We start from the raw sequence: 18,613 nt of genomic DNA on the forward strand, positions 1-18,613 counted from the left end.
TCTTTCTATGTCACTCTTGCATCTCATAATTGGAGGTTGAATTTTCCATTGAGCTCTGTTTTTTTTTTATCAGGAAGGTCTGGAACTCTGTTATATTGTTGAATGACCATCTCTTTGTCTGGAAGAATATGCTCAGTCTCGCTGGGTATGTGATCCTTGGTTGTAACCCAAGCTCTTTTGCCTTCCAGAAAATTGTATTCCACTGCCTCCAATCTTTCAGTGTAGAGGCTGCCAAATGCTTTATAATCCTCACTGTGGACCTTTGACATTTGAATTGTTTCTTTCTAGCCACTTGAAGTATTTTCTCTTTTACCTGGTAGTTCTGGAGTTTGGCCACAACCTTTTGAAGACTTTTCAGTTTGGTATCTCTTTCAGCAGGTGTCTGGTGGATTCTCTAGATTTCTATTTTACCTTCAGGTTATAGTATCTCAGGGCAGTTTTCCTTAACGAGCTCTTGGAGAATGTTGTCCAGGATCATTGTTTCATCATGATTTTCTGGTAGGCCTATGATTCTCAGACTATCTCTCCTGGATCTGTTTTCCAGGTCAGTTATTTTTCCATTGAGGTATTTTACCTCTTTTTCTAATTTTTCATTCTTGTTGTTTTGTTTGACTAATTCTTGGTTCCTCATAGAGTTCTTTGTTTCAATTTGGTTGTTTCTAGTTTTTAGCAAATCATTTTCCTTGGTTAATTTTTGGAGCTCCTTTTCCATATCACGCACTTTTCTTTTTAGAGAGATGTTTTCTTCATTATAATGTTTTTCTAATTCTGCAGTTTTGGTTTTGAGAGAATTATTGATTTTGTCTTCTATCTCTCTCATTTGGTTTTCAAAGTTCCTTTTGAGCTCATCTAGGAGAGTTTTCTGTGCTTGGGACCTGTTCCCTGTTGATGTTTCAGCTGTGGATGTGGAGTCCACATTGTCTCCCTCTGAGTTTGGTTCCTCCCTCTGAGGATAGTAGGACTCCAGAGTCTTTGTAGTCTGCTTTCTACCCATTTAGAGGCAGGGTCCTAGCCACGCTCTTCCTCTAGGTATCCCAAGCCTTTACTGTAGAGGGTTTTGCTCTGGGGCAATAATTACTATGTTTTCGGGGGGCGGGGGGGTGGGTTGCAGCAGGCAAGGTTCACTCTGTCATCCTGATCTTTGGAGGTCCTGATAGGGGCTTTTTTATTTTTTAATTTCTGGGCTATGAAGAGGTAGCCCCAGGAGAATTTGCTGTCCCAGACAGGGGCCCCTGCATTTGGATCTTACCTTCCTCTTTCCAGACCCAGCCCTTTGGTGATAGGCCTGGTAGTGGCCCTTGTGGTTGATGGGATGACTTGCCTCCCAAGTTGATCAGGCCTCTTCCAGGCCTGCCTCTCATGATACTTGTTTATATTTAATGCTCTACAGACTATTATGCAAGTTGATAAATTAACTATATATTTTTTTTGAAACTGAGTAAAAGTACTAGAGTAAGCTTGTCTTCTGTGGGTTCACTAAAAACATCTTTGGGACAACTCTAAGAGCAGACAGGAGGACCGAGATAGGTCCTAGTTTGTTAACAGATGATTTTAATTTCTTCTTCTAAGTCTCTATATTTTGAAAGCTTTGTAGTCTATGTGGTATATATATATTATAAGCATTCAATATAGTGGCATTCTTATATTCTTTAAAATAATCTTAATTTTTTATGGATTAACATTCTGTCCAGAAGGCTGTGGGTGACCATTCTGCTCATAAGGATGTTCTTATTCTTGTACACTTTATTTGTTGAATTCTCAAGGAGAGTTTAGTATCTCTGTTTATAGTATGGGGATTTATCATCTCAGTTGATGAAGGAAAGTTTGTGGTATATAATTTCTTGTCACATGATCATGTCTTTTTAGTTATCTGGTAGGTATTGAATTTTATATCCTGGAGTGCTATGTTGCCCATTTTCTACCATTTCCTTGCAAAGTATGGAATGATTAATAAATCCAGGATCATAAGCATAACTTTTCTGTAATTTTTGGTGTTGATGACCTGAATCTGTTTCTATATATAATTCCGCATGACTTTCCTTTATTGAGTGCTTTTTTGTTGCCATATTGTTGGCTGAGTTCATGCAGATGCCTCTAGTGGGGAATGTTGTGATTCCTGTCTTGGATTTCAACCATAGGATCTATCTTGTGGTGAATCATTTTGTTGTTGTTGTTTTTGTGCTTGTGGTTTTGTATTCTAAATTTATTGCTATTTAGATGCATTGTTTATTAATTTCTGATGTGCCAAGACAGAGTAAACATGTATGGGTTAATGGCAAGAATACTGTGCTGAGCTTCAGGAAGCTCGAGTTTGAGTACCGACTCTGTCGTCAGTTAATTGTGTGACCCTGAGCAAGTCACACCAACTCTCTGGGTATAAAATAACATATTATAAAATAAAATATTTGAATTTAGAGATTACAAAGGATCCTTTCAGCTTGAACATTCTATACCGAAAAGACTTTGATAGAGTGAAAATTAGTCTCGAGGTTAAACTATAATCCAGGAGTAAACTTCTATTTAGGCCAAGATGATTGAGATGCTCCTTTGTGGATTAGGGTACATGAAGTATTTGAAACTACCCCTCTAGGTTTTCATATTAATTTTGAACTTTCTTCTCTTTCTTCCCTAAAGATTAATCCAGGGCATAGAAGATAAAAATAGCTCTTCTCACATAAAATTGCAATTACCCAATTAATTGCTGCCCATTGCTTCTGAAGTTGAAAAGTGTAATTAATTTTCCAAAAACTATTTAGCCTTTAGAGAAAGGAAAGGGCAGGGGAAGCTATTGTGATTTGTATTTTATTATTGATGTTTTAAAGCAATTTTTGTTTGCTTTTTTCTGTTGTTAATTCCTAAAAATTCTGAGAAGCAAAATTATCTTGTCTAAATATCTATATCAGAAAATAGACTGTGACCCAGGACATTGCCATCATTTGATTTGAAAAAATCTGCCTGAAAAATAACTAGTACAGCAGCAACAGACCTTGTGTAATGGTTATCATTATTAGGCAAGATTGTGTAATAGGGAAGATTATTGTTTCACAAAGGGTAGGGACTTGTGCCCAGTTCAAACCTTCTTGTAAGTTTGATAGCTGACTGCTGGGTTAGCTAGCATGTCTCCTTGTCAAAATCTCCTTTAGTTGCTAGTGGATTTAAATTTCTTTCTCTGTAGTGGGAGGAGGAGGGGAGGAACTGGAAGAGGGATTGTTCTCTCCCAAGCAGAGAGAGAGGACCTCAGGTGGCATTTGGCAGACTGTAGAATAATTAATTCACATGAATGCACCTTCTTTCCCTGCCAGGGAAGCACTCCTCCTCCCCCTCCCCCACACCCTCACACACACAATTGTTCTTGATGTTGTTTTTTAAATGAAATGATCAGATAGGTCAGGAATCTGAGGAAGGGAATAAAATATATGCACATGAAAAACAACAATCATTAAATGGGATGCAAGAAGACTGGATGAAAAGGTGTTTTGGGGAACATATAAATGGAAACATTCTTGAAAAAGAAATCATCAATGCTGAGAGCATTTCATTTAATAAACTTAATTGCTGCTGAAGTAGCTTTCATTTGAAAAGAAAGGTGTTTTTGTTTTTGGTGAGTTTGGGGCAAAGTAGTATCCTACAACCAACAATAAAAGAATAACAAATGCTATGTATGTACTAAGTATTATGCCTGGTGCTAGGAGAGAGTCAAAGGTTAATACTGCATTCACAATTGTCCTTCCATTTTGTTATCCATTTATGTCCCTGACTAGATCCCCCCCAATTTTTAACTTGTCTTCTTTCACTTCCATAACCTGCTATGCTCTAAAACAAAAACAAAACAAAATTTAAAAAAATTAATTTACTTTATCATCTAAGTCTTTTCTTGGCCTGAGTCATGCAGATTCCATGGAGGCAAAGAAGTTTTTTTGGAGTGAAAGGTGGAAAAACTTTCTGAAGTAACATTCAGGTTACATTAAAAGAAATGAGAAAACAACCCTCGGAATCTAACATATCAAATGCAATGGCCTGTTATGAATCAGTCAATAATGTGTTGTTGTTGAGCTGTTAAGGGACACCTTAATATAGGAATAAGGACTACGGAGGTGATAGTCCCTTTGTATTCTGTCCTAGTCCTACTATATAAGGAGTATTGTGTTTTTATTTCTGGGTACTGCAGTTTAAGGATATGAATAAACTGGATAGCATTCATAGAGAGGGAAACTAGACGGATGAAAGGGCATAGTCAGTGTCATATGATGACTGATCAAAGAAACTGGAATGTTTAGAACTTAGGACAAGATGTTTAGGACAAGAGAGGATTTAAGGGCGACATGATGGCTATCTTCAAATGGTAGGAGGACTGTCATTTGAAGAGGGATTAAACTTGTTCTGTTTGGCCCAGAGAGTACAGTCAGGATCCTCTAATAGTTTAATAGAGGTTCCAAAGAGGCCAAGGTAATTTAGTATCGACATTAGGAAGATAAAATACCAAACAAAACAAGAAAAAGTTCCTAAGAATTAGAGGTGTTCCAAAGTAGAATTAGCTGTCTCGGGGTGTGGTAGATTCCAAGCAGAGGCTGGATTGGTTTGTTATGTTATATGAAGATTTCTTTTGGCTATGGGTTGTTTTCTGAGATTATTCCCAATTAAAAAAAATTGTGTTATCATACCTATGATTTCATTGGCCTACCTCTCAGGTATTACAACCGCAGCCATGTCTAATCATCATATGTGATACTCTTTGAAGAAATTGAAATCCTCCATAGAAGACCCACCCAAAGTCTGAATGACTTGTGCTATTAGTATAGCACTTTAAGCTATCTATTCTTAGGACCCTCAATTTCTTTTTCCTCTTCTGTCTCTGCGAAAGCAAAAGGCAGTTGCCAAAGATTGACGGCATCATAGAGAAATAAATCGATGAGCCTTGGCAGGCAGCTATGCTGATCCTCAAATGACAGACATGGTTTGTTACTGAGCTCATACTAAAGACCTTGATAGGGTAGTCCAGGACTTAGCCTTTACTGGCATAGACTTCAAGAACTTAGGGTCAATTCTCCAACAGAATGAGATGTTCAAGCATGATGCTTTGAAAAATGGAAAGACCCATCTGTGAACATTTAAATCGGATAATGTGACTTCCCATGATAATTATGTGGTTCTTAAGATGTGTGCAAGTCTGCCAAAGCCTGTAACCCACTGTCTGGGGGTGTATGATTGATGTGCCTTTTGCGTAAATTGCACTCTCTTAGAAATTGCAGTACTTAAAGGATTCAAAATGTAAATGTTGCTGTACTGGCATAGAGTCCCTGTTTGTTACAACCATCTGGATGGACTGGTGGCATGCAGGTTAAACCATGAGAGGATTGTCTCAGGATCATTACTTTGTCTTCTCTGGTTTTCTTTTTATATGTTTATGTTAAATAGAAGTCTACAAGAAGAGAGTTTGGGGGAATGGGGATTCCATTTGAATCCTGGAAAACTTGCAAGAGGAAACTATGTGAAGGGAAATAAAGGAAATAAAAACAAGGTGAAAGGAAATATATATGGATTGTCTCTTGGAGCATGGGCTTATAGGTGGGAGACACATTAGTAACACCATCGTTTTGATTTTTAATCTCTCCCAAAATGAGAAAGGAACATTACTGGGTATGAAAAACCATTAGTCCATTTGTAGGACTTAGAGTAATAAAACCGTAGAATTTGGTGACTAGAAAGGCATTTGAGAAATCATCTAGCCCAGACCCTTCATTTTATAGATGAGGAAATTGATACTCAGAGAGGGCAAATAACTTACTTAGAGGTTAATCCGATGTTTCACTCTTATCCCATCTTTGCCCATTGAATTAATTCAAGATTTGGTTACATTTGTTAATGAATTAAAAACAAGCAATTTGTTTCAAGACAAACTATATAAGGAAATTTTAAGTCAACAAACATTTACCATATGCTTATCAGTCGCTGTCTAAGTACTAGTAATACAAAGAAAAGCAAAAACAGCCCCTGACCTCAGGGGCATCAGTCTAATTTTATACCAGCAAGATAGAATAAACTGGACTGAATTGGAGATAATCTCATAGATTATCTACGCACTAGAACTAGGGAAGACCAGGAAAGGCTCCTCGCGCAAGGTGGAATTTTAGCTCAAATTCTAAGGAAAACTGGCTGTGGAGGGGATGAAAGAGAAATTTTCAAGCAGAGGGGACAGCCAGTAAAAATCAAATGAGTAGGAAGATGGAATGCCTTGTGGGAAGAACAGCAAGAAGACCGATGTCCCTAGATTGCAGAGTGTATATTTGGGACTGAGGAGTAAGAAGACCAGAAATGTAGGAAGAGGCCAGAATAATCTTTAAGAAAAAGAATTAGAAAAAACCAGCAGATGATAGACAGCCTTTTGTGTTTTCCAATAAAGAGAGTTCTTCTGTTATTGTAAAAAAGTAGAGTTCACTTAACAAACAAGCAAACAAATAAAACAATGACCCTGTTCATGTTGTCCACCTAAATAAAGTAAGGGATGAACAGCTACTTATCTCGTAAATACAGGGGACCACTGTTTTCTAAAATTAAATCATTAAGCAGAATTTGTGCTCTAAATTTCCTAGATTGACAAGTTGTTTGTCTCTTCATTTATCAACAGATTATTGTCATATTGGGGCAACTGGGATTATCTGCTGGAAGATATATTCCTAGAGCTAAGAGGTAGCTAGATGGTACAGTGGACAGAGTCAGGGACTTGGGTTCAAATTCATTCTCAAATATTTACTAGATGTCTGACCTTTAAGTCACTTAACTCGTTCACCTTAGTTTCTTTATCTGTAAAATAGGATAATAATAGCAACCACCTCCCAGGGTTATTGTGAGGTTTAAATAAAGTGATATTAGTAAAGTACTTTTGCAAACCTTAAATGCTAGTTATTATTACTATTATTATTATAGCTAGAGTGCTATATTATTAGACAATATGATGTAGTCAAGAAGACATTGGATATAAGAACTGAAAGAACTGATTGAGATTGTGGCCTAGCTTTATGTCTTAATGACTTTATGACCTTGGACAAGTCACTCAACTTCTCTGTGTCTCAGTTGCCTTTTTGGTGAATTGGAAATAATAATTCTTGCCTCACCTCCCTGAAAGGGTTTTGAGGATCAGATCAGATAATTTGTGCAACGAGCTTTGTAAAGCAAAATGCTAACTAAGTATAAGCTATTGAACCAGCAAGGAAATTGAATCATCAATCATCTACTTCTTTTATGATTATATAAAATGTAACTGGAATGGACCTAATTAATTTCCTTATAATTATGCACCATTCTCTTCAAGAAAATTTGCATTTGTCTTTTAATGGTCCTGTATGGAGGTGATATTTCTATTCCTGCTTAACACCAAATGCCAAAGGAGCATATGGTTCCTTGAGGAAGTGTTATACTGGGATTCACAAAATGGAGGGGGGAAGGTCTCTAGCACATTGATATATTTTGGAAAAACTATTGCCTAGGAAAATATGGACACACATCAGGTGAGGTGATGATGTATGACTAGGTTGAGATCTGAATTGATGGAGCAAGTACCCACATTCTGGTTTCCCTGCAGTACTGACATGGTCAACAAACTAGGTCAGCAAAACTCACCAATGCCTCCAGTTAACCCCTTGTTTAGCTGCCTATGTCTGCAGAGTGAGGGTATGCTCTTCATATCATGAGAGTGGCATTTAGTACTGAATGAAGATAATGGAAGAAGTTTGATGACTGCCTAAATAGAATCATAGAACCATGAAACCTTCATTTTGATGGAATCTCAGGGGTCCTATAAAGCCAGATACATATTTACTCCTTTGAATCCCTCCTATGGGAATATGTTTTTACTGTCTGTACTGACAAGGCTCTAACAAAGGGACCAAAGAACATAGGCCTCACTGTTTATTTTAATGAGAAATAACTAACTGTCCACACAACTATTTTTGGCCCTTTTTGATTTAAGTTTGAACTCAGGTGTTCCTCCCTTGAGACCCAATGTTTGAACTGTTGATCCACTCGCTGCCACTGCTAGACTTTAAGATGCATGAGGGCAGGTATGGGTGTCTTATTTAAATTTCTGCTTCTCCCCCCCCCCCACCTAACAAGCACTCTACACATGATGGGTAGACATTTAATAGTGATGTTGATTTACTTTGAATTGTATTGACGACACTCTTGGTTCATTGTCCTAGTAACTTGAATCTCAGACAATTTCTGTTTTGTTTTGACAGGATGTGTGATACTGGGGAAGGACTTTTTATTTTCCAAACAAGAGATGGAGAAGCCATCTATCAGAAAGTACACTCTGCTGCGCTGGCTATAGCAGAGCAGCATGAGCGTCTGCTTCAGAGTGTGAAAAATTCAATGGTACGTTTGACAATTCTTTTTGTTATCCAACATATTGCACCAATCAGTGTCAACCAAGGGGTTTCTTATGGAGCTTACAGTCAGCATTTATATAGGACAACAACTTGATTCTATACCTAATAACTCATTAGAGTAGAACCTTGGTTTACAAATTTAATTCTTTTTAAAATTTATTTGTTTATTTATTTTTGAAATGCTTTATTAACTTCTGGTTTACATCATTAATTTCTCCCAGATTTTGAGTTGCAAATTTCCTCTCCTTTTTGCCCCTACCCACCACCCCAAAATAGCAGTCCCACAGGATATCCCCTCCTCCAATCTGCTCTCTCCCATACCCCCTTCAACTTTTCCAGTAGGGTATGGTGGATCTCTATGCCCCAGTGCCTGTATATCTTATTTCCCAATTACATGTAAAATAGTATTAATAATGGCACATATATGTTTAAATATTTGATTTTAAAACTTTGAATTCCATATTCTTTCCCGTCCTTCCTTGTCACCCACCCATACTGGGAAGATAAGCAATTCAGTATACGTTGTACCTGTGTAGCTAATGCAAAACAATGACATAGTAGATATATTGTAAAAGAGTGACTATATTTCCCTCCCTCCTATCCCACCTTCCACTTGTTCTATTCTCTACTCTGATCCTGTCCCTTTTCAAAAGTGGGTGCTTCCAACTTCCCTCCCCCCCAGCCTGCCCTCCATTCCATCATCCCCCCTCTCATCCCCTTCCCCCCTACTCTCCTGTAGGGTGAGATACCCTATATAGTGTGTATGTCATTCCCTCCGTGAGCCAATTTCAATGAGAATAAGGTTGACCCATTCCCTTTTGCCTTCCTATTCTTCCCCTCCATTGTAACCATTTTCCCTTGCCTCTTCAGTATGAGATACTTTACCCCATTCTGTCTCTCCCCATCTCCTCTCATTATATTCCTCTTTCACCTCTTAATTTTACCTTTTAAGTATAATCCCTTCCTATTAAATTGGTCCTTTGCCCCCTATGTATGTATACCTGTAAATACATATACACATTCACATATGTATTCATAAGCCCATATACTCTCCTATATATTCCCTTCAACTATTTTCATACTGAGAAAAGTTGCATCAGTTACAGCTATCATTTTTCCACGTAGGAATGTAAATAGTTCAACTTTGATAAGTTCCTTATGATTCTTTTTTGCCTGTTTACCTTCTCATGTTTCTCTTGCTTCTTGTATCTGAATGTCAAATTTTCTATTGAACTCTGGTTTTTTCATCAAGAATACTTGAAAGTCCTCTGTTCCACTGAATGACCATATTTCCCCCTGAAACATGATACTCAGTTTTTCTGGGTAAGTGATTCTTGGTTTTAATCCCAGCTCCTTTGACCTCCAGAATGTCATATTCCAAGCCCTTCAATCCCTCAGGGTAGAAGCTGCCAGATCCTGGTTTATCCTGATTGTGTTTCCACAATATTCAAATTGTTTCTTCCTGGCTGCTTGTAATATTCTCTTCTTTATCTGGGAATTTCAGAACCTGTGTATAATATTCCCAGGAGTTTTCTTTTTGGGATCTTTATCAGGAGGTGATTGGTGGATTCTTTCAACCTCTGTTTTGCCTTGATTCTAAAACATCAGGGCTATTTTCCTTGAGAACTTCTTGGAGGATGATTTCTAGGTTCTTTCTTTGATCATGGCTTTCAGGTAGTCCAATAATTTTTAAATTATCTCTCCTGGATCTATTTTCCAGGTCAGTGGTTTTTTCAATGAGATATTTCACATTACCTTCTATTCTTTCATTTGTTTGGATCTGTTTAACAGCATCATGATTTCTCATAAAGTCACTAACTTCCACTTGCTCCAATCTAATTCTGAAGAAATGATTCTCCTCAGTGAGCTTTTGAGATTCTTTTTTCTATCTGGCAAATTTGGCTTTTTAAGGCATTCTTCTCCTCATTGCCTTTGAGCCTCTTTTGCCCTTTGAGTTAGTCTATTTTTTAAGGTGTTATTTTCCTCAGTCAGGCTGTTGACTTTCATTTCATAATTTTCTTGCATCATTCTCATTTTTCTTCCCAATTTTTCCTCCACTTCTCTTATTTGCTTCTTAAGGTCCTCTATGGCCTGTAACCAGCTTATATTTTTTCTTTGGAACTTTTGGTGCATGAATTTTGACTTCACTGTCTTCCTCCTGTTTCATGTTTTGATACTTTTTGTTGTCAAAATAGGAGTTGAAAGTTGGGTTGCTCTGTTTATTTTGCTTCTTTTGCCTGCTCATGTCGCCACTCAATCACTTGACCCCTGGGCTTTTTGCTACAGTAGGACTCTGCCCCCAAAGAGGGGGCCTTCATCCAAAACGCTGGGGTTTTCTCAGATGCTGAAGGTATTAGTTGGGTGCCCTCTCCGAACTCTCCACACACTTTGGCAAGCTGGTCACACACCCCAGGATCTCCACCCTAGACTGCAATCCAGATCCAAGCAGGTTAAAGCAAGAGCCATTACCCCTCAGACTGGTTGCTTGGTCCCCCTACACTCTGCGGTCCAGGAGCTGAACCTGCTGTGGGGCGGCTGTACTGCTGTGCCTCCTCAGGGACTTCTCTCTGCGGGGGCAAAGGCCAACTGCACTCCTAACTACTGGGTCCCAAAGTCCACACTGCACTGACCTCTCACTGTGTCCTTAGTGTCTATGTGTTGATACATCTGGAAACGGCCACAGCTGCTGGTGATCTTAAGTCCCTCCAGCTGGTGGCTGGTCAGGCCGGCCCTGGAGTTAAAACCTCAGGCATGGGCGGGGCCGGTGTTGGCTCCCAGAGCACTGCATTGGCCGATTCCTGCCAGCCTACAGGGCTGTCCTCAGCGGTAGGTTAGCTTCTCTGTGTCATTTTGTGGGTTCTGTAGCTCTGAAGTTTGTTTAGAGGCCCCTTTTATATGAATCAGGGGAGATGGAAGCCAGAGTCCTGAGAAAGTCCTGTTTTTACTGCGCCATCTTGACTCCCCCCCCCAAATTTAATTCGTTCTGAGATTCTGTTAGTCATGTGATTTGTTCATAAAGCAAATTTTCCCATAAGAAATAATTTAAAGTAAGAAGATCGGTACCACATCCCAAAAATATTAATATAAAAATAATTATTTATAATTTATGTATTTTTTGTCCCTAATACACCTGAAATACAATATCAATGATTAGTACACAATATAAACCAAAAATAAAACAAATTCACTTGCACTTTACCTTTGAGAAGAGTCATGACTGGTGTGAGGGAGCCAAGAAGGAGGAGGAGGGGAAAGGGTTATTGCTTGGAAGGAGAATCTCCTTCCATGAGAACATTGGGAATTCCAATGGCAGGAGTGTTCTTTCTTATGCTATTTTCACAAAAAGTAGGACCAACACTATTGCCTTCACTTATTTTTTTATTTTTTAGAATCACTTTCATGTTCTGATTCATTGTTTCTTTTTTTCTTTACATTTGCTTCTGACTAGGAATTTGTCAAACAACACTTGTTTTTGATGTTTTTTCAGAATGTCATGGAAATGTGACATTACATTATAGTTAAATACATATTTGTGGCCCTCATTGCTACAGTATTATTTGGGTGATGTTTTTCAACAAAATTTTGCACTTTTCTCCACATCTGATAAACCTCCCTAATCTCACTTGATGTGAGGGTGAGGGACTCCTCCCACCTCTCCACCTCCTCCTCAGATGAGAACTCCTCTGCAACCTCTCAGTGTCACAGATTTATCAGTTTGTCCATCCTCAGCTCCTGGTTATATTCCTCCACGAGCTCTTGTTGTAGATCACAATCACTACTGTAAGCTTTTACACAAAGTACTACTGTACATATGCAAACACATGTGAACACACTTGTAATGGTACTGTTAAGAGCGAACAATGCTGCCTTCACAAAAGGTTAACACTGAATGAGGCCAATTAGGTGATATATCGACCTGAGATTACTTTGTTTGACATAGGAAAACAAAACAAAACAAAAAAGCTAGTCTACTATATGTCTTTGCTTCTGACTCTGAATTACTTATTATTTTACATTTAACTCCTTTTTTTAGCCTTTTATAAAATAATAGTATTGATAATTACTACTTTGTATTATAATATCTGGCTGTACAGGTCCCCTTTTCTCTTTTTTTCTTCATAATTATCACTAATGTTGGTTCTTTGGTGTTTTGATGTTGCAAGAAAGATCTATAAAAGAAAAAACAAAAATTGCCCTAGCTGATCATCATCCCTTCTCAAGCCGTTCAAGTACAAACATGATGTTCATATGGCGAATTTTTTTTCATCCTGCAAGACAAATTTTGAGAAAAATTTTTCTTCGTCCAGTGACGCATACGTAAATCAGGTTACTTTTAAACTGAGGTTCTACTGTATTTGCTTCTCACATAATATACATGATAATGGAAGTCCATTAGAGATAGGGAATATATAATGTTTTATCTCCTTGCTTCCAGTGCTTAGTCCAGAGTAATTTCTTTTGTGAACATGTAACACCATAGCAATGCAGTGCTCAAAATAAAGCCCTTCAATGTCTCTTTTGCCTGCTGAATACATTTCAAACTCATTAGCTTGACATTTAAGGCCTTCCACAATGTGGATCCAATCTAAAGCCCTTCAATGTCTCTTTTGCCTCCTGAATACATTTCAAACTCATTAGTTTGACATTTAAGGCCTTCCACAATGTGGATCCAATCTAGCTTGTCCCTGACTCTTCCCCTTAGCATACTCTCTGATTTAACCAAACCAAACTGAGTCTTTGCTCATGCTGCCCTTCTCACATCTGCCTGTTGGAATCTTTCCCTTCCTTCAAGACCTTCATTTGCAGCCTTCTTCCTACAGCTTTCCTGGCTTCCCTCCAGTTATAAGCGCTGTCTTCTTTTTTGTATGTTTTTGTCCAGTTGTTTTAAGTCATGTCCAATTCTCTGTGACCCCATTTGGGGTTTTCTTGGCAAAGATATTGGAATGATTTGCCATTTCTTTCTCCAGGCCATTTTACATATGAGGAAACTGAGGCAGAGTTAAGTGTCAAGGTCACACTACTAGTAAGTGTCTGAGGCCAGATTTGAACTCAGGAAGACCAGTCTTACTGTCATTAGGCCCAGCCACTCTATCCATTGTGCCTTCTAGCTGCCGTTTTTGATCTTCCACATCAATAAGTTTAGACCTCGCCTATATAATTGTCACATTATAGCTTGCATTATAGTTATTTGTATGCACACATACAGTTCTTTTAAGAGAGAGCATGGCATAGTGGATAGAGAATGAGCCTTGAAGGCTAGAGGACTGGCGTTCAAGTTCCAGCCTGCTTCTGATACAGACTAGTTCCTTGACCCTAGGCAAATCATTTAACCTTTCCGTTTTCCTGACAATTCCCTACAGCCCTACATTCTAGAGAAGGCACCAACCTACATGGGTAGAGGAAATTTTACTGAATTGGAAGTTTTTCATATTGATGAAGTCACAGTTCTCCTTTTATAATACTTGCATTATCTAACACAGCAGATTCAATGAAATAATGAATGCAAAGTTACTTGTAATTGTAAAGTGCTTTATGAATGCCAGCTATGATTCTGATCATGATTGGATTTGGCTCAGTTTAGAAAAGTTGACTCAGGATTACTTAAATTACCTTGTATGTAAGTCATTGACTGGCTTCACTAGCTTTGTGAGGGATTGCCCTAGATTGTGGGTACATGTTTTTCATTTAAAACTTCCTTATTATTTTATCTGATAATTAATCAAGCATATGAGGAGTCTTCACATTTTCTCTTGAGATATATAATTACACAATATAGCTTGGTCTGGTTTTGCTCTATGATTAGTGGACTAGGCACACCAATTGAGGTAAAATTTGCTTCTTCCTTGAAGGAATAGTTAAATTCTTCTCCCTCCCAAGTTTATAAAATAAGAGCGATTTTTCAGTTACTTATCCAGTTTCAACCAAAGCAGCAAAATTTCAAAAGTAATGTGAATTTTGAAGAAGCATAAAGCAGAGTGAGAAACTGGAAATTCACATTTGAAATTTTATCTGAGAGGAAAAAAACTACTATTCTTTTTATTCTTTTGTACATAGAGAATATACTGCTGAACCACGGTCTAAAGGTTACCTTCCTTCAGAATTTTTTTCCCATAATTGGGATGACTTTGCAGTCATTCACCTGAATTTTCTCACCTAGCTGCCCTTAGTAGCCAGCAGTCTGCTCTGTTGAGAGGGCTGGGGTTGTAGGTTGGGGAACAGAATGAAGTTACCTAGCTCATTTGGTACTTGAACCCATAACCTTGACCTCATTACTAACAGGATTCCACCAACTGAGCTAGTCAGAAAAATTTCTGCTGCTAATATGGTGAAGCTTCTACAAATTCTTCTGAAGGCCAGTGGTGAAAGAGCATTTCCCATCATGTGATATGTAGCCTGCTGATCCCTTGTCTGAATCACAATATAAGCTTTTCATTTTGTTTTCTTACCTTTTCATATGCTTTTATACTTTATGGTTTCTGATATGTTTGGAGGATTAAACTCCTTTCTCTGTCTAGAGTGGTGCCTATTCCTAGTGTTTTCAAACATTTGTATCAGAGCATTTTCTAGCAATTTTAAATAAACCTTGTAGCTGAATATAATGGATGTTATTAGAAATATGTTTCTGAAAGTAGTGTTGCTATGTAGTAGTTTTACTTTGCCATGTCTTAAATCTTTATTTTCTTCTGTAGAAGCAATGTAGTATCATGGAAAGAATACTGGCTTGGAAGCCACTCAGAAATTCTGGGTTCTAGTCCCAATAGGTAATTGTTAGTCTTGTGATCTTGGGTAAATCATTTAACTCATTCTCTGAGCCTCCTTTTCCCCTAAGAAGATTGTATTAGATGATCTAAAATTCCTTTCAGTATTAACATTATTTGTTTTGTAGTTCTCCCCCACCCGTGTCCCAATCTCTAGTTTACTGTATACTTTATTACTCTTCCAAAGAAGGTGATTAAAGACTTTGGAAATAGTGTGGATTTGAGGCCAGATGAAATACAGGATTGAAAAGTTTGGTTGTCTCATTTTATTTGATAAATACATCCCAGCTGTAGGAGACACTGTAGTGCAGTGGAAAATAAAAACCTGAATTTGGAGTCAAGGGACCTGAGTTCACAACCCAGCTCTATTAGTAACACCTTGGCATTAGACAAGTCATTTTACTTCCCTGACTCTTAGTTTCCTCAACTGTAAAATGAGGAGGCTGGCTTGGATGATTGCTAAGGGCTTTTCCAACCCCAGAGCTATTGAGAGGACAGAGTAGCATTGTTATGTACATTGCTAGGGTTATTCCCTCAGTAGCAGGGCTATTTTTGCCACCTTTGAGGCATCCCCTGTGTTAGTATCAGTGACTGATGTCTAATTTTGGAATGAGGAGTGGCTCTTTGCAAGGAGCCAGTCATTCCCGGAATGCATACGTCACTTCAGTCTTTCCCTCAAGTGGTAGCCTGGAGACAGAGTAATTGCAGTTAGCTGTCGGCCAGAGAACCCTAGAACACAGCATTATGTCAGAGCACTTTCTCCAAGAACGAGTTGCACCTCCTTCATGAAACCTTTAAGGCTGATGCAGCCCAAAGTGAGCCCTCCTTAAAATGAAACTTTTAACACTTCTGGCTTTGGACCGCTTAGTTTTATAATAAATCAATCTCTTTCCACACTGAGACTTCTATTATATCATATTCCATTTGTTGAGATTAAAAAAATAATACTGAAATTGGTTACTGATCTATAACCCTGCTTTCATTATGGTGGTTCAGTCATTCACCATATACTTATAGAATATCTCCTGTGTTTGGAAAGATATAAACATAAATAAGAAATGGTCTTTGCCCTCAAGGAGTATGCACAATGTGGTTTCCAACTGGGATGAGAGAATTCAAGAGGTACTGTGTTTTTACCAAGTGCTTAAAAAACATTTCATTCTAATTTTTAAAAAACAATGCTGTGCAGGACAAGGGAATCATGAAATCAAATCAACAGAGTATTTAAGAATTAAAATGTAGTCATTTTTAGGTTCATTAGGTAAATTTTAAGGTTAAATAAATCACTGCAATTGCAATTATAATAGTAGGTATAATAATGGTGGTAGCAGCAATAATTGCTCATATAATAGCAGCAACCAATCAATTGGTATGCTAGGATTTTCATCCCTAACACTAAATGCTTCTCAATTTTAAAAATACTCCCCTGCTCCCCCTGCAAAGAGTACTATCTCACAATAGCAGAAATTACTTTCTGGTTCTCATTAAGGAAATTGCTACTTAAGTGATATGTCTATATTTCTGTTTTATGCAATTATAGGCTATTGCCTAAATGAAACATATTTAATTTGCTGGAATATCAATTAATTAACCTTTATTGAAACCTGTTGTGTTCAAGACACCATGCTAGGTATAAAGGCCCATGAGAAAAGGTCCCTTCTCTCATAAACCTTAGAGTCTAGTGGAGAAAATATGACATATAAGCAAATAAATATAATCCATTTATTATATAATAATTTCCTTTGTTTCAGACAATAAGTGTTATACTCCCAAAAAAGTGGAGGGAGAGTTTATTTCTGGCTGAAGGCATAAAGGAAGTTTGACAAGAGCCTTGAAAAATCAATAAGATATTTACAGATAGACATTGGAATGAAGGCATTAAAGGATGGGGAAAGGACATGTGAAGATAAATATTTCTTTTGCATGTTGGACTTCACTATTTTCAGGAACAAGTTAAATCTAAGAAAAATTACATATGGAAAAACGTGTGTGTGTGTGCGTGTGCGTGTGATAACGTATGTGTGCATTCATGTTTCTGTGTGTGTTAGTAGAACAAGCAAAAAGTGAAATCACCAGACAGAGGCACATGTCAAATAAACTAAGATGAAAATTAAAGTTCCGGGATCGAGAGCTTGAGGGAGCCCTGCATGGAATGTAGTCTAAGACTCATTTTACAGAGGGAATTGAATTCCAGAAAGGTTAAATATCTTGCCTGGGACTGCACATCTGCTAAGTATCAGAGGCAGAATTCAAACCCAGGTCCTCTGATTCAAAATCCAGGAATTTCTCCATCAAACCATGCTCCCTCTTAAAACCTGACTTAGGTATGGATGGCAACTGTCTCAGGAATGAAGCCTCAGTGAACCAAACAGATTTATCTGGACTTTTACTGTGTACTTTGAAGGTTTCACTGGGATGTGATGTCATGTGCTGTGATAGGCGCAAATAGAAATGCTATGGAATCTCCCTGGAATTTCTGAAATATGTGCCCTGGTAGTGATTAGTGAATGGTATTTTGAAGTACTTCATCTTCTGTATTTTATAGCAACATAATAACAGTCTTAATGTGCAGCGTTATGTTTTAATAGTCACTTTATGCAATTATTAAGAACCAGTCTTACTCTATAAAACCTTCCCTAGCAGCTGTGGGCACATTTACCAGAGATACAACTGCTGTTTCTCTCAGGGTTACGTGGTGACAATAACAATTATAACTGATAGTTATATATCTCTTGGAAACATGAAAAGTGTTCCTTTTCATTTGAGACTTACAGCCCTGTGAGGAAAGTACCATGAGTACTATTACTCCCCACCTTAGCCCCATTTTAGAGCTAAAGAAACTGAGGCTCATGCAGTGTGTTACTTTCCTATGGTCACACAGTAATTGTGTGAGGCAGGATTTGAATCCAGGTCACCCTAATTCCGAGTCCAACATTTTATTTTCTATGGCACATTACGACAGAATCAACACAAAAATTAGTTTGCCAATAGGAGACTTTGGTTAGTAATGGAGTAAACCTCTACAAAAATCTCCTATAGTGCCTAATTGTGGCATGGACATGATCCTTTGTTCTTGACTTTTGAAGACAATGGAAAACCATGAGATCTGGCAGTTTCTATCATGTTGGATAGGCTTTGAGTATGTCCTTAGAGGTAGGCTGAGTCTGCTGTCCAAATTAGCTAAGTATAGAAGTGACTCATCTCCTGTTAACAATATTCAGTGAATTAGGTGCTACAAAGGAGGGTTGTGAACAGCATATTCCAAAATATGACTCAGGTACAAGGGTCAATAGAAGCTAAAAGCCTGTGGTATATACAATACCTCACATCTTTGTATCATGGATACTTTCTTCCCAAAGAGGACATGGTGTGGAGGAAGGGAAGGGTAACAAGCATTCATTAAGTGCCTACTGTGCACCAAGTAGCAGATGCTTTACAAATATCTCATTTGATCTTCATAGCAACTCATGA

The 18,613-nt window shown here is 37.9% G+C and overlaps 1 protein-coding gene across 1 annotated transcript in view; it reads left to right on the forward strand.

Annotated features, from left to right (window-relative positions):
• DOK5 (docking protein 5) overlaps window positions 1-18,613 on the forward strand; it is a 162,911-nt gene that overhangs the window by 111,955 nt on the left and 32,343 nt on the right. The window contains exon 6 of the mRNA XM_069072443.1: window positions 8,235-8,370. Coding sequence (XP_068928544.1) covers window positions 8,235-8,370 — 136 coding nt within the window. The remainder of the gene's footprint in view (window positions 1-8,234; window positions 8,371-18,613) is intronic.

This window comes from Petaurus breviceps, unplaced genomic scaffold (assembly GCF_028583685.1).
Source record: "Petaurus breviceps papuanus isolate PSGF00001 unplaced genomic scaffold, PetGlider_PUasm1.0 90847, whole genome shotgun sequence".
In the NCBI taxonomy this organism is placed as follows: domain Eukaryota; kingdom Metazoa; phylum Chordata; class Mammalia; order Diprotodontia; family Petauridae; genus Petaurus; species Petaurus breviceps.